The sequence below is a fragment of the Chaetodon trifascialis genome, chromosome 2, assembly GCF_039877785.1.
Source record: "Chaetodon trifascialis isolate fChaTrf1 chromosome 2, fChaTrf1.hap1, whole genome shotgun sequence".
Taxonomy (NCBI): Eukaryota; Metazoa; Chordata; class Actinopteri; order Chaetodontiformes; family Chaetodontidae; genus Chaetodon; species Chaetodon trifascialis.
The window spans coordinates 32215624-32231067 of NC_092057.1; the positions used below are offsets into that span (position 1 = coordinate 32215624).

The window sequence follows — 15444 nt, forward strand, 5'->3', positions numbered from 1 at the left end:
CGAACAGAATGATCATTCATTTTGCATGATGTCTCATTAGAGGAAATTTGGATTTTTCTGCACTCACTTGCTATCTTGTGTTTCTTTGGTTCTGCCATTTTTGGACCCCGTGGCAAAATCTTTCTTTTATAAACTTTGTTTAGTGGAGGAGCTGTCTTGTTCAACAGAGTAGCTCCGCCCAGTGTTAAAACTAAGAAATGCAATACTGCCAAGCCAAGTTTAATGTGTGCGCCATATTCCAGTATATTTTTAAAATTAGCTGCGGGCCAATCAAAAATGGATCAAAGGGCACACTTGGCCCGTAGGCTGTAGTTTGGACACCCCTGATATACAATTTTAACATAGATAACAGTAGTGCAAAACATAAGGTTTATGATGTAGAAATTGGAAAAACAGCATCAACACAGTGCTACATAAACAGCTGTCTTTCTTACACAATGGATGCAGCAGTCTGTTACTGAAGGAGCTGCTTAAGCCTTTCACTGTTTCAGGGGGTGCAGGGTGGGATGGGTTGTCCATGATCAATGTTAGCTTGGCTAACATCCTCCTCTCACCTCCTGCTGTCACTGCTGTGGCCTGAGACAGCTTTCAGGCCTCTCCAACCCTCTCTGGTGTTGTTTCCCTGAAGCTGCTCCTCCAGCTTCCTCTTGTGGCTGTCTTTGCCTCTACTTATCTCCCCTTTCAGCTCCCTCTGCACCATTCTCAGTGCATCTTTCTCCTCTGATGTAAAGACCCTTCTCTTCTCATTCAGTAGGCACGTTCCAGGGACACCCAGTATTTGCTGTCTGGGAAACACCGTACCTTCCTGGTAGGCACAGTGTTTTTCCACACAGAAGATGATGTAGTCGGGAATGTGAGTTATTGAACAGCCAATGTCCTCCCAGCATGGACTGCATAACACTTCCCTGTCACTGGTTTCAAAGCAGTCCACTATTGCGGTGACATGCGAGAACTCCCTCGGAAGGTCATACTGTTTAGCCGAATGCTAATGGCTAGCAGCTCAATGTCTCTCGTGCCTGCTCTCATAAGCATGTGAGCATGGCTGAGTAAATAGCTTGCTTCTGACAGTACTAACATTGTGTTGCTTCTGTGACCAGGGAACATATTATTAGGTAAATATATCATTATGTTAGGTTACAGGTTAAGATATTAAAAACCTCTTTCTGGACTGTAAAGATTGTGTGGTAGCATTTCGGTGGTACGGTGGCTCGCTGGTTTGAATCCTGCTGTGGGCGCTGGGCGTGTCCTCCACCCTGCTCCTTGAGGAAAAATAAGGGGTCTTTCTGTGTGGAGTTTGTATGCTCTCCCCGTGTTCACCTGGGGTATCCTCCTTAAAAATACCCCCACTAAAAAAATGCAAGAAGTTGGGCGTGTGCAGTTTCCCCCTCAAACCTGCATGTTGTGTGTAAATTGTGACGAATAAAGGATTTCTTCTTCTTCCTCCCAGTCTAACTCGTTGGCTGATCTACTGTTACATTAACCAAACACATTAGGCCTCATTCTAAAAGTATTTCCTGTTGTATAAGTGAAACATATTGTGGATAAATAAGCAAAAAATAAGGGACACAGCTAACCTCTCTTTCTTTCCCAAGTATACTTATCAAGAGCTTACTAGCTTTGCCCCGCATTACAAAAACACTTTATTTTCCTGTCTTCTCCATACAAAATCGAGTGAAAATGTACTGGAACCAACAACTCCTCCCACTTTTCCCCTCAACTGTCAATTAAGATTGACAGGTGTAGCAACAGTCACTCAGGGCAGCAGCACTTAGCACAGAGTTTATAGATGGATCAATTAGTAACATTTTTGCACAGAGAGCACTGATTTGGCTTTCTCCTGGCTTCAGTACTGTGTGGGAGCCTCAGCTGTTTTTCATGTGGCAGCTGTTTCAACTGAGCACTGAAACCAGCTCTCCAAAGTGCTACATTTCACATTTAACTTTGACGCAATATTAAACTGTCACAAAAAGAAACACTGAAATTGGGAGGGCTACTTTGAGATGATGCCACGCAAAATAATGTTTTGTTTTACCCAAGCAATGAAATTTTGACCACTTTAACGAAACTTTTATTGTGGCTGCTTTAACTCAAGTTTCACTACAGTTTCAAAGTGCAAAATGTGTGTGTGTGTGTGTGTGTGTGTGTGTGTGTGTGTGTGTGTGTGTGTGTGTGTGTTGTGTGTTGGTGTTAGAATAAGTAGATGTATTCAATACACATTTAAACCATTGAAATCTTTCTGTTCTGTATATGGAGGGTAACTGACTAATGTGGGGATTTATGGTTCCTTCTAAACCAGGGTTTAAATGGGTCTTTGAATACACAGATAGATATAGACTTTGTGCCAAGTTTCATCTTATCTGCCAAACTCTCACCAGCTTGTTGTGGCATTACTGCGGCTGTCTGTGAGAGGCTTGTTCTACAGATAAACTAATTACCTTTGGTCATAACCTGGCTGCATATGATGGGGGGTGTCACAAGGGAAAGTGGCAGCTGTTACCCACTGCTTCTTTGGTCTTAAAATTGTGTACATCATTAATGCCATAATTGATCTTTACCCTCCTGTCAACACTTGTTGTGCACCCAACTGCAAATGATGGCAATAAAGGCAATCAACTTAACATCAGTATGAATGTGAGTCTTTAACTTCAACCATTGAGAGCCTTGGCAAAATCTAAATTTTATCTGGCCCTACTCTGCCTATGCCTATGCCTATGCCTAGGTAGAGAACATTTTAGCTGTCTTTTCAGTTTGCATCACTGGCTGGTTGTGACTATTGTTGACTCCATCGCCCCAATTAGGACCAAAGTTTTGGCAGGAAGAGAAAAGGCACCTTGGAGAAACACAACACTGGTCAAAGTCTAGAAAAGAGTCTGCAGAAGGGCAGCGCGCAGGTGGCTATAAAAACAAATTCCAGGTTCATTTTGAGATTTACAAAAACAGTTTCCACATCTATAACCATGAACTAAAGAAGGCAAGGTAAGCATTCTTCTCAGAGATTATCATCAGAAACTATAATAATGCCTGCACTTTGTTTTCTGTTGTGAATAGACTGAAACCCCACAGCATCAGTCCCTCCTGCACTGCTATCCATCAACAATGATTTTGCAGCCTTTTTTACAGATAAAATTTCAAGGATAAGACAAACAGTGCGCAGCTTCAGCTTAGGCAAAATGATAAGTCCACCTGTGCCTTCTTGTTCTCCACTTAATCTAGCACATTTTAACCTTCTAGATCATACAAGGCTGACAGAAACTGTATCACAGTTAAAATCCACAACATGCTGCCTTGATACTCTGCCAACAAACTTTTAAAAAAATGTTTTTCATTGCATAGCTCCAGATGTGTTGCAGATAATAAATAATTCTCTTCAGTCTGGTCAGTTTCCCCATGCCTTGAAAACTGCAGTACTAAAACCTCTCCTAAAAAGGACTAATTTGGATGCATCAGTAATAAGTAACAAGTAATAAGTAACAACAGGCCAATATCAAATCTTCCCTTTCTAGGAAAAATTATTGAAAGGGTTGTTTTTCAACAAACGCATGCTTTCATGATGCTTCCAAAACCTCAGTCTTAGTATTATTAGATCTCAGTGCTGCCTTTGATACAGTTGATCATGACATACCTCTTGACAGACTGGAAAAGTGCGTGGGACTTACTGGCACCGTACTACACTGGTTCAAATCCTATTTACAAGATTGAGACTACTTTGTGTCAATTGGTGAGCGTGTGTCTGAACGAAAAAAGATAATATGTGGGTTGCCACAAGGGTCCATTCTCAGACCACTTCTTTTCAATATCTACAGTTGCCCCTAGCTCAGATTATGGAGCATCATAATATTTCTTATCATATTTATGCAGATGATACACAACTATATTTCTTTGTCATCACATGACTACAGTCCCTTACATTCACTGAATGAGTGTATTCATCAAATCAGTGTGTGGATGTGTCAGAATTTTCTTCAGCTTCATGCAGAAAAGACAGAAGTGATTGTATTTGGCCCCAAAAATGAAAGGTCAAAGATCAGTGCTCACCTTAACTCCATGTCACTGACAACAACAGATAAAGCCAGAAATCTTGGTGTAATTATTGATTCTGACCTGATTTTAACAACCATTTAAAGCTTATTACCAAATCAGTAATACCACCTGAAAAATATAACCAGAATCAAGGGATGTCTGTCCAAAGACGACATGGAAAAACTTGTTAATGCATTCATTTTCAGTTGGTTGGACTATTGCAATGGAGTCTTTACTGGCCTAAATAAAAAAAAATAAATAAAAAAAAATTATGCAAGTGCAGCTGATTCAAATGCTGCTGCATGAGTCCTTACAAACACCAGAAAAATGGACCATATCACACCAGTCCTCAGATCACTACATTGGCTTCCTGTGAGTCATAGACTTTAAAATCTTACTGTTGGTCTATAAAGCATTAAAAGGTCTAGGACTAAAATATATTCTAGATTTATTAACCCCATATGAAGTATCCAGGCCTCTCAGGTCATCAGGGACAGGTCTATTGTGTGTTCCCAGAATGAGAACCTCACCTGTGGAACATTCTCTCTGCACACCTGAGGTCTGCGCCAACTGTCAGCTCATTTAAATCAGGGTTGAAAACATTATTATTTGCTAGAGCTTTTACTTGAAGTAAATATATCTGCTCAATGATTTCAATCATTCTAAATGCTAAATTATTTTAAATAATTTTACTGGCTTCTGTTTTTAATTTCCCTATAAATGTATTTTACTTTTATTTTTCTATTCTCTTCTAATTTCTTTCTTTCTTTCTTTGAAATGTATTTTCTATTTATGATTTTAATGTATTTTTATGCTTCTGTAAATCACTTTGAATAGCCTGGTGAATGAATTGTGCTATACAAATAAATTTGCCTTTGCCTTTAAAGAACTTTCGCGCAACAGGATATGGCTTTATCAGCACCTTTGATTCATTCTGGCCCACTGGGCACCTTTACAAAAAACAGTATTCATCCCAAAGGGGACAAATCTCTGACTGCACTGACTTGACAAGATCATAGTGCTGACAATTACCAGCATACTGCGAGAATTGTGCCTTAAGTCTGTACCCTGAAATTCATCCTAGTATATACTATATGTAACATACCATTGTTTATATGGAATAGATTGTACAGAATTAAGACAAGTGCAAGATACTTTGTTCAAACAGACTAGATATAGCCTTACCATTCCTGACAATATTAAATCTGGGCTTTTAAATGATTGATATAAAGAGGGTTTTTGCTATAACTTACCATTATGAAGTAAATGTTGACTGCATGATGTAATAGCTATAGAGTAATGACATCATCAGCGTTATTGGTTCCCTATAAACCTTGCTATCATGCTGCAATTTTGTCTTCCACCAGGTCAGATCTCCTAGGAAAATGAAGGCTGCTTGGTGATCCAGTCTGGCTGGAACCATTTCTATCTGCTTTTATGTCTCCATTATAGACTAAATGAATAAATAAACTAACATTTTTTTCTACTCCCCAACCCCTGCTGTAGTTTATTGAGTAAAACAACCGTCAAATTATTTAATACTTTGTATAAAATCCTGAAAATTAAACTTCACCTCTTCAGTGAACTTGCTTTCTTCTCTTTCATTTCCAGTGGTGGCAATTGCTTCTTTTTAGATAGTTGAAAACAAATGCCGTGGATGCTGTGTTTTTGGTAGTTGAGGAGCTCTGAGGAAGGTGGCCTGGTTGTCTTTGCGACAATGGGGCAATACAATAATAACACCAGGAAACACTGGGGGTGTATGGACCCAAATGCAGTGACACCACAACATGGATATAACTTACACTAACTTTAATCTCAAACTTTGCAGAAACAGAAAAGTAACAATAAAGTATCTTTTAATGAGTCTCTTGAAGTGTTTGGTGAACCAAATACCAAACAGTCACAGGCAGGCAAAGATGCAGGAAAAACAATTGCAAAAACCATACATTTCTAAGTCTCTTACATTTGGTGAAGCACACACCAAACAAGAACAGACAGACAGAAAACAGGGCAAAACTCCTAGTCAGAGACAGAAGGAAGGCTGGTGTTTTTACATTTACCAAAGACAGAACAGGAGAACAGAAGTGGTCAAAGGCAGGCAGCAACAAGAGATCAGTCCAATAGTAAATGCTGGAGACAGTCTGGCACTGAATGAGTGGGCAGGTAGGTAAATTTTGTACAATTATTCCTGAGAACTCCCAAAATAGCAATATTCCAAACTATCTTTTGATACTCCTTCACCTGCTCTTGAGGAACATTCAAATCACTGATTGTGAAAAATGGCTGATGTTTTCTGAGAGGGGAGAGTGTGCCTCACAGCAAGAAGGTTGCTGGTTCGATCCCCGGGTCAGGCGGGGCCTTTCTGTGTGAAGTTTGCATGTTCTTCCCGTGCATGCGTGGGTTCTCTCTGGGTACTCTGGCTTCCTCCCACAGACCAAAAACATGCTCATTAGGTTAATTGATGACTCTAAATTGTCTGTAGGTGTGAGTGTGAGTGTGAGTGTGAATGTTTGTTTGTCCTTGCATGTGGCCCTGCAATCGGCTGGCGACCGGTTCAGGGTGTACCCCGCCTCCCGCCCATTGTAGCTGGAATAGGCTCCAGCCCCCCGCAACCCAGAAAGGGATAGGCGGTATGGATAATGGATGGGTGGATGGATGGTTTTCTGAGAGAGTTCATAATATCAGAAGTCAAATTGTTACCTGTTAATCTATGAAGAAATTAGAATAATGAGAAAAGTGCAAAGCTAGTGGAGTCCATCTACAGTGTTTGGGGTGTTTAGCTAGCAAATGAGGCCGAAAGCTCGATAGTATTGATTAAAAGTTTGTCATGCATGCTCAAATATCTTGCAGACCAGCAAAAGCAAGATGTACAGTGCATTCAGAAACACCCCTTCACTTTCCCCACATTTTGTTATGTTGCAGCCTTTTTCCAAAATGGATTGAATGGATTAATCCTTTTTTGTCTTCTCAATCTACACACCATACCCCATACATCGTATGTACATAAGTATTCACACCCTTTGTGCATGCAATATTTCAGTTTTTTATTTTCAATAAATTTGCAAAAACTTCTAAAAAAACCTTTTTCACTTTGTCATTATGGGTTATTGTATGTAGATTGATGTGACAAAAAAGGAATTTAATCCATCTATTACACACATCTATCACACACACAAACACACACACACACACACACACACACACACACACACACACACACACACACGCACACACAAAAACTAAAGCTTTAATTTAGATTTATTTTATAAATGTGTTAAAAACATAAAATAGCACATATAATATTTTGATATGATGAAATGATTGAAATGATATGAATGCTCTATTATGGCCAGATTTTAGATTAACTGTTTCTTTGTATTTGGAAAAATGACTGAAGATTTACAAAAACAACAATTTATTGATTTCTAATGTCACATTTGGATATTTATATTTAATACATTCATGTGCCACAATAATATAATGTTTTTTAATTAAAATATGTGAGGGCTGGGGGCTTTTCCAAGGAAATATTAATTTTTCTGATTGTTTGCGATTAAATCAGCGTATATACTGTGTATACAGTGTTGGGAAAACTACTTGGAAAGTGTAGTGACTAAGCTACTAGTACATTAAATTAAGCTTGACTACAAAAAGCTACCCCCAGAGAAATGTAGCAAGCTCAGCTACAACAACATGGCAGCGGTTGACTAAATCAAAGACATTTTTTGTTTACAATTAATCAACTTCATTCAAGGTCAGTGCCATCTCAGTGATCAATAAAAAAGGCATTCAATCACATAGGCAGGCTGTTGTGTCCAATTGCCATGGCAGCCTGATGAGGGAATCACCCTCACCTGAGTGTGTGTGATGTCACCCTGATGGGGAGGGGGGTGTTCCCCAAGTTATTAAGGCCCAGTTGAGGACGCCAGAGGAACGCTTCAAGCTTGAGGAGAAGCTTTCTGCCCCCTTCCGTTTTCCCCAAAGTTTTTAACCTTTTTGTAGACAATAAAGAAATTGATTTTAAAGTTAAGAACCACCTGTTATTCCTTGCACCTCACAAACTGGTGCTGAAACCGGGGAACGCAATCCAACAGAAGATGATCAAGACTGTGTTGGATCAGAAATTCAACTGAAGCTGCAGGGATAAACAAAGGGAGAAGCATGGCTGAAGGTGCGCGAATAAAAAGGATCAGAGGGGTCGTTAGAGCTGCCACGACCCGGCTGATGAACAAGATTGATGAGGAACTACGGAAGGAAGAATTGGACTGCGATGCTCTGGAAGAACTTATGGAACAGTTAATCCACAAAGAACAAAATTTAGATGATTACGACAGAGACATTGAAGCAGCAACTGAGGAAAATGATTTAGATGAAGAGATAAACTCAGCAATGGAGTATATGGATCGCATAATCGCACGGAAGACGAGAATCAAACGCGCAATGCGCATGGATGAAGAAGCAGGCAGCACAAGTAACTCCAGTCAAAGAAATTATGTACAAAGAAATCATACAGTAAACTCCCAAAATTAAGCATGCAGAAGTTCTCCGGAGAAATAAGTGAGTGACAAGGGTTCTGGGGTCAGTATAAAACAGCCATACATGATAATGAAGGTCTAAGCAAGACAGATAAATTTAGTTACTTAAAGTCATTTCTAACCGGCACTGCAGCGAGCGCAGTTGCGGGTCTTGCATTATCTAGTGATAATTATGATAGTGCAATCGACATGCTTAACGGAAGATTTGGCCGCAAAGACCTAGTGATAAATGCACACATGAATAAGTTGCTGAATATAACCCCGGTGAGAAGAGCAACGGATGTAGTGTCTTTACGCAGACTGTATGATGATTGTGAGGCACAGGTGCGCAGCCTTGATGCCATGGGTGTTGTAGCTGACACCTATGGGAGTCTCTTATGCCCCATCCTACTAAAAATGATTCTAGAAGAAATTGCTCTTGAATTCACTCGAAAGGAAGCAGACAACGTACTCAAAGCAAAAAAATTAATGGAGTTTTTGAAATTGGCAGACTCAACATGCCAGCTTTTCAAAGGAGATGGAACATCTCTTAAAAGGTACAAGTTTGGACAGACAATCAAAAATCATTACATTAAGGCCATTTTTGGATGAGCTTGGATTGCTACGTGTGGGAGGCAGATTACAGGAGGCGAACTGGTCTTACTCCCAGAAGCATCCATACATCTTGCCAGGTACTGATAAATTTTCTGAACTTTTGATACAAAGAGCCCATAGAGCTGCGATGCATTTGGGCTTACAAGCTACTCTTAATCAGCTCAGAGAAGCTTATTGGATTCTTCGAGCAAGACAGATGACGAAGAGATGTGTGAAATGTTGTTTGATCTGTAAACTGCTACTGCTGTTATTACATCCACTGTCACTGTTACTGTGACTGCATGTCTGTCTGTCTGTCTCTCTCTGAGACTGCATTTCTGTCTGTCTGTCTCTGTCTGTTTGTGTCTGTCTCACTCTCCCTCTATTGCTCTCCCTCTCTCGCCCAACTGGTCGAGGCAGATGGCCGCCCACCCAGAGCCTGGTTCTGCCCGAGGTTTCTGCCTGTTAAAAGGAAGTTTTTCCTCGCCACTGTCGCCAAGTGCTTGCTCATGGGGGAATTGTTGGTTTCTTTGTAGATAAAAGAGCTTGGTCTGTACCAGCTCTATATGGAAAGTGTCCTGAGACAACTTCTGTTGTGATTTGGCGCTATACAAATAAAATTGAATTGAATTGAATTGAGCTGCACAGTGGCGCAGCAGGTAGTGCGCGTGCCTCACAGCAAGAAGGTTGCCGGTTCGATCCCCGGGTCAGGCGGGGCCTTTCTGTGTGAAGTTTGCATGTTCTTCCCGTGCATGCGTGGGTTCTCTCCGGGTACTCCGGCTTCCTCCCACAGACCAAAAACATGCTCATTAGGTTAATTGATGACTCTAAATTGTCCGTAGGTGTGAGTGTGAGTGTGAATGTTTGTTTGTCCTTACATGTGGCCCTGCAATCGGCTGGCGACCGGTTCAGGGTGTACCCCGCCTCTCGCCCATTGTAGCTGGGATAGGCTCCAGCCCCCCGCAACCCCGAAAGGGATAGGCGGTATAGATAATGGATGGATGGATGAATTGAATTGAATTAAACGAGCTCGTGTCAAGGCTGGACAGCAGGTCAGTGCGCTGTTGCCAAGGGAACGCCTTAGCACCACAGCGCAGCCCTTTGAGACGACGACCATTGTACGTGAAGCCGGACAACAAGAAGGTATACATAACCTTATTCACATGTGCTGTAACACGAGCTGTACACCTGGAACTTGTGACAGATCTATCTACTGATGCTTTCTTGCTTGCTTTCAGAAGATTTATTTCCAGACGTGGCATCTGTAATGTAATTTACTCTGATAATGCAAGAACATTTAAGAGAGCTGAACAAGATTTAAAGTGTTTATGGGATCTGATGAAAGCTAAGGAAATGCAGGAGTTGTTCACAGAGAAGAGGATTTCTTGGAGATACATTGTGGAGCGGGCCGCCTGGTGGGGCGGTATGTGGGAGCGCTTGGTGAGATCCGTCAAGACGTGCCTCCGGAAGGTGCTTGGGAGGTCTCACCTTGAGCGTGAGGAGCTCAAGGCATTGCTTTGTGAAATTGAAGCTGTGATAAACTCTTGTCCCTTCACACAGAAAGCAGCGAACCCTCACCTCTAACCCCAGCTCATTTCCTGACTGGACAGAGGATTACCACTCTTCCTTCCTGCCCGGCTCACGACTCCATCCATCCATCCATCCATCCATCCATCCATCCATCCATCCATCCATCCATCCATCCATTTTCTATGCCGCTTATCCCTTTCGGTTCGCGGGGGGGCCGGAGGCTATCTCGGCTGTCAACGGGCGAGAGGCAGGGTACACCCTGGACTGGTCGCCAGCCGATCGCAGGGCACATACACGCAACCATTCACACTCAGACTCACACCTAGGGGCAATGTAGAGTCACCAGTCAACCTAATGAGCATGTTTTTGGTCTGTGGGAGGAAGCCGGAGTGCCCGGAGAGAACCCACACATGCACGGGAAGAACATGCAAACTTCACACAGAAAGGCCCGACCCTGAATCGAATCTGCGACCTTCTTGCTGTGAGGCACGCGCACTACCTGCTGCACCACCGTGCAGCCTGTTCACAACTCCAGCATGGATAAAACGAGCGCCTTCCAGCTCAACAGGAGATGGCAGTATCGTCAGAGGTTGACTAATAATTTCTGGAATTGTTGGAGGAAGGATTATCTGATGGAGCTTCGTTCCGCGCATTGCGAGACCTGTCCAGCTACTCTATCAGTTGGAGGTGGATGAACGTTGACCTGAAGATGCAAATTCATCGGGCCGGAGTTTGTTGTGTCCAATTGCCATGGCAGCCTGATGAGGGAATCACCCTCACCTGAGTGTGTGTGACGTCACCCTGATTGGGAGGGGGGTGTTCCCCAAGTGATTAAGGCCCAGCTGAGAACACCGCGGAGGCGCGCTTTAAGCTCCAGGAGAAGCTTTCTGCCCCCTTCCATTTCCCCCAAAGTTTTTAACCTTTTTGTAGACAATAAAGAAATTGATTTTAAAGTTAAGAACCGCCTGTTATTCCCTGCGCCTCACACAGGCAAACATTAAGGTCAGTTGCTAAATATGCAATAAGCTGCGTTCTCTACTCTCACTGCTCCAAAGCCAATATGGCAACAAAATCAAACAAACAACAACAAAAAACATGTATGTATGTTCATCCATGTCTGTGTGATAAGATAAGATAAGATAAGATAAGATAAGATAAGATAAGATAAGATAAGATAAGATATGACTTTACTGATCCTACCCCAGGGAAATTTAGTTGTTGCAGCCAGCAAGTAATAAAAAGCAAGCACAGTAGAATAAAGAGATCAAAATAACATAGAAAAGTAGACAAGATATGCATGGGCTTACACCTGTGTGTGTTCCCAGTTTAGACACCTTTTGGGGTCGCGGGGGGGCTGGAGCCTATCTAGCTGTCAACGGGCGGGAGGTGGGGTACACCCTGGACCGGTCACCAGCCGATCGCAGGGCAACATATATACACAAACAACCATTCGTGCTCACACTCACATCTCGGGGCAATTTAGAGTCACCAATTAACCTAATGAGCATGTTTTTGGTCTGTGGGAGGAAGCTGGAGTACCCAGAGAGAACCCACGCATGCACGGGAAGAACATGCAAACTTCACACAAAAAGGCCCGACCCGGCAATCAGCGACCTTCTTGCTGTGAGGCACATGCACTACCTGCTGCGCCACCGTGCAGCCCGCAACAGATACCCGATTTCTTCTTTTTTGTCATCAGAACATTTGATTTATTGATTGTTGTCAGGATTGAATTTCAACAAATATAACAAAAATGCTTCTAAAATACTTTAGCAACTCTAGCCTTAAGGCAGGCAGAACCTTTACTGTATACTAATTAAGGGCCAACATGTCAGCACTACTTGTCTTACAGCACAATAACTTTGTGTATTCCAGAGATATGCATTTGTATGGAAACTGCTAATGCCACTGTTTACTACTAATGTTATTTTGATGGACTATGAGTCAAGTTAATCACGTCATCGGTGAATAAAAGAAATTAATGTAGTCTTACTGTGTACTGTCCAAAGCTGCGTCTCTGTCTGAAGAGTAGGAAGCACAGAATGGCAGAGATCACTGTCTGGGCCAGGGTGAAGAGAAGGAGGGATGACTTCACTCCTCTGCTCAGCCTCTGTTGTAAAGGACACACAGCACAACCTCTGTCATTGCAACACAAACAAGACATGCATAAGGTATGACAGCAGGCTCATTCTACCAGCAGCTGGGAGTGACATCAGAGAGGAAGGAGAATTCATGCATTGATTTTTAGCAATTTAATGAATGTACTGTATCTGATCCTCAGTTTCATGTAAATGTCTGCCACACTTGTGGCCAGTGAAGTTCATTTTATTAATTTATCTATAAACCTATTCTGGCATGACACCACAAATCCCACACATGCTTTTTTTAAGTCACGATAATTTTCAACTTCTACTTGACAGTCCCGGACAACATTTTCAGACATGGGGCTCTATTTTTGACTCCGCCGCTGGCCGCATATTTTCAAGCGGCGCAGGCAGGCGCACGGTGCATTTGGAATTTTGGTAAACCGAGGCGTACAGAGGTGCACCAGGATGGGCGTTGCGGCGCAGTAGGGGGGAGGTGACCAGAGTGGCCAACACTGTGCGCCGGGGGCGCAGGTGGATTTTTGTAAACCGGCAGAGTCGTGCGCTCACGTCACCAACACCTCAAAGTCAGGTTTCCACAGTGTCTGGCATTTCACTGCGATCAATTATTAGCAACAGCCGCAATTCAATGCAGCTATCTGTGTCAGCACATACAGTCAGACCTAAATTTGTATATTTTGATCCGTATCTCATCTGACCACATCGCAAGCACGTTTGGCACGCGTAATGGTCACTCAACCTGACTGAATGTACACAAGTGAAACGGGGATGTCTGATGATCTGTGACTCAAATTGCCTGGTGACAAACGTATAAGCCACTTTCCCCGGGTCGGCACATGACTCGTTCATCCGGCGAATTCTAGCATCCCTACAGTCTTTCAGGGGGACACCCCTCTGGATGTGTGGCTGCTAGGTAATAACGGCTATCCACTGAAAATGTGATGACGCCATATATCACACCGTCAACAAGACGGCAGCGTGGTTTTAATGGTGTTTTCAGCAGTGCTCGGTCAGTCATCGAATGCACACTGCGATCAATAATTAGCAACAGCGACGATTCAATGCAACTGTCTGAGTCAGCACATACAGTCAGACCTAAATTTATATATTTTGATCAGTATCTCATCTAACGACATCGCAAGCACGTTCGGCGTGCATAATTGTCACTCACCGAATGTACACAGGTGAAACAGGGATGAGAACTAATCGGTGAACGTCTCTGTGCCAACCAGAAACAGCCGTGGCATCCTACAGAGCATATATACTGCATCTATCTCAGAGCACTCGAGAGACAGAGAGAGACAGACACGTGAAAAAAACGTAAGTGATGATCGTTGTCCGCTATTACCCACGTCATTTCATTCCAAATACAAATGTTATGATTGTAATGCTTAACTTTATCTACAAAGATGGAGTACATCATTGCTTTGAGGAGGATGAGGAGTAGGAGGAGGAGGATTTACCATCAAAGGTATTATATTTAGACATCAGAATCAGAATCAGAAATCCTTTATTTATCTCTGAGGGGAAATTGTTTTTGTTGCAGTGCTCCTTACAAGAAAAGAATTCCCTTTCGGGGTTGCGGGGGGCTGGAGCTTATCCCAGCTACAATGGGCGAGAGGCGGGGTACACCCTGAACCAGTCGCCAGCTGATTACAGGGCCACATGCAAGGACAAACAACACTCACACTCACACTCACACCTACAGACAATTTAGAGTCATCAATTAACATAATGAGCATGTTTTTGGTCTGTGAGAGGAAGCCGGAGTACCCGGAGAGAACCCACGCATGCACGGGAAGAACATGCAAACTTCACACAGAAAGGCCCCGCCTCACCTGGGGATCGAACCGGCAACCTTCTTGCTGTGAGGCACGCGCACTACCTGATATATATATATATATATATATATATATATATATATATATATATATATATATATATATATATATATATATATATATATATATATATATATATATATATATATATATATATATATATATACAGATGTCAGGAGACATGAGTGACATCAGTCTCCTGCACTTGCCATGTGCCTTGCCAGCAGCGTTCTTAAAGGTGAGGCGAGGAGCTGCTGTGATTGGTGAAGATTTGACTCACACACTCCACGCCTTCTCCCCTCCCTCTTTCCGAGTTGCACCGCTGGGTGGGACTGAAATGAGAAGGAGGTGGAGATGCGCCGGCGGCACAGCTCACAAAAATACCAAAGTCTGTGCCGCCACGCCCCATTGGCGCAGCGGACCTGACTTTGCGCCACGCCTGCACCGCGCCGGTGGCGGAGTCGAAAATAGAGCCCTTTAAGTCTATCCTTAAAAATTAAGAGCAGGAAATTACTCACAAAAATGAGGTAGCTTTTCATAAAAGGAAATGATGTTTGTTGTAGGTTGTGGAAACTCTTTATCCTCCTTCCTTGACTCCCCCCCAGCACATTTTGTGAAATGCAGTGATCATGCACTGCTGTGATAGAAGTAAATATGACAAGGTGAGGCTTTGTTGCTTTAACGTAAACCTCTCATTTTTGCATGTATGTTGAAATAAATGGACCAAAGCACTGTGAGTCTTAAACGTCCAATAAGCCACATACATTTGCTCTGTGAACAGAGGTGTGATTCTTTGGAAATGTCTATTTAAAATTCTTCCACTCTTATGAGCCTCTTTCT

The 15444-nt window shown here is 42.5% G+C and overlaps 1 protein-coding gene across 2 annotated transcripts in view; it reads right to left on the reverse strand.

Moving 5' to 3' along the window:
• tmem176 (transmembrane protein 176) overlaps window positions 1–15444 on the reverse strand; it is a 36785-nt gene that overhangs the window by 2753 nt on the left and 18588 nt on the right. The window contains exon 6 of one of the 2 annotated variants that reach the window (XM_070984787.1): window positions 12652–12768. The exons of the other annotated variant lie outside the window; for it this stretch is intronic. Coding sequence (XP_070840888.1) covers window positions 12652–12768 — 117 coding nt within the window. The remainder of the gene's footprint in view (window positions 1–12651; window positions 12769–15444) is intronic. 2 annotated transcript variants of the gene reach the window in all.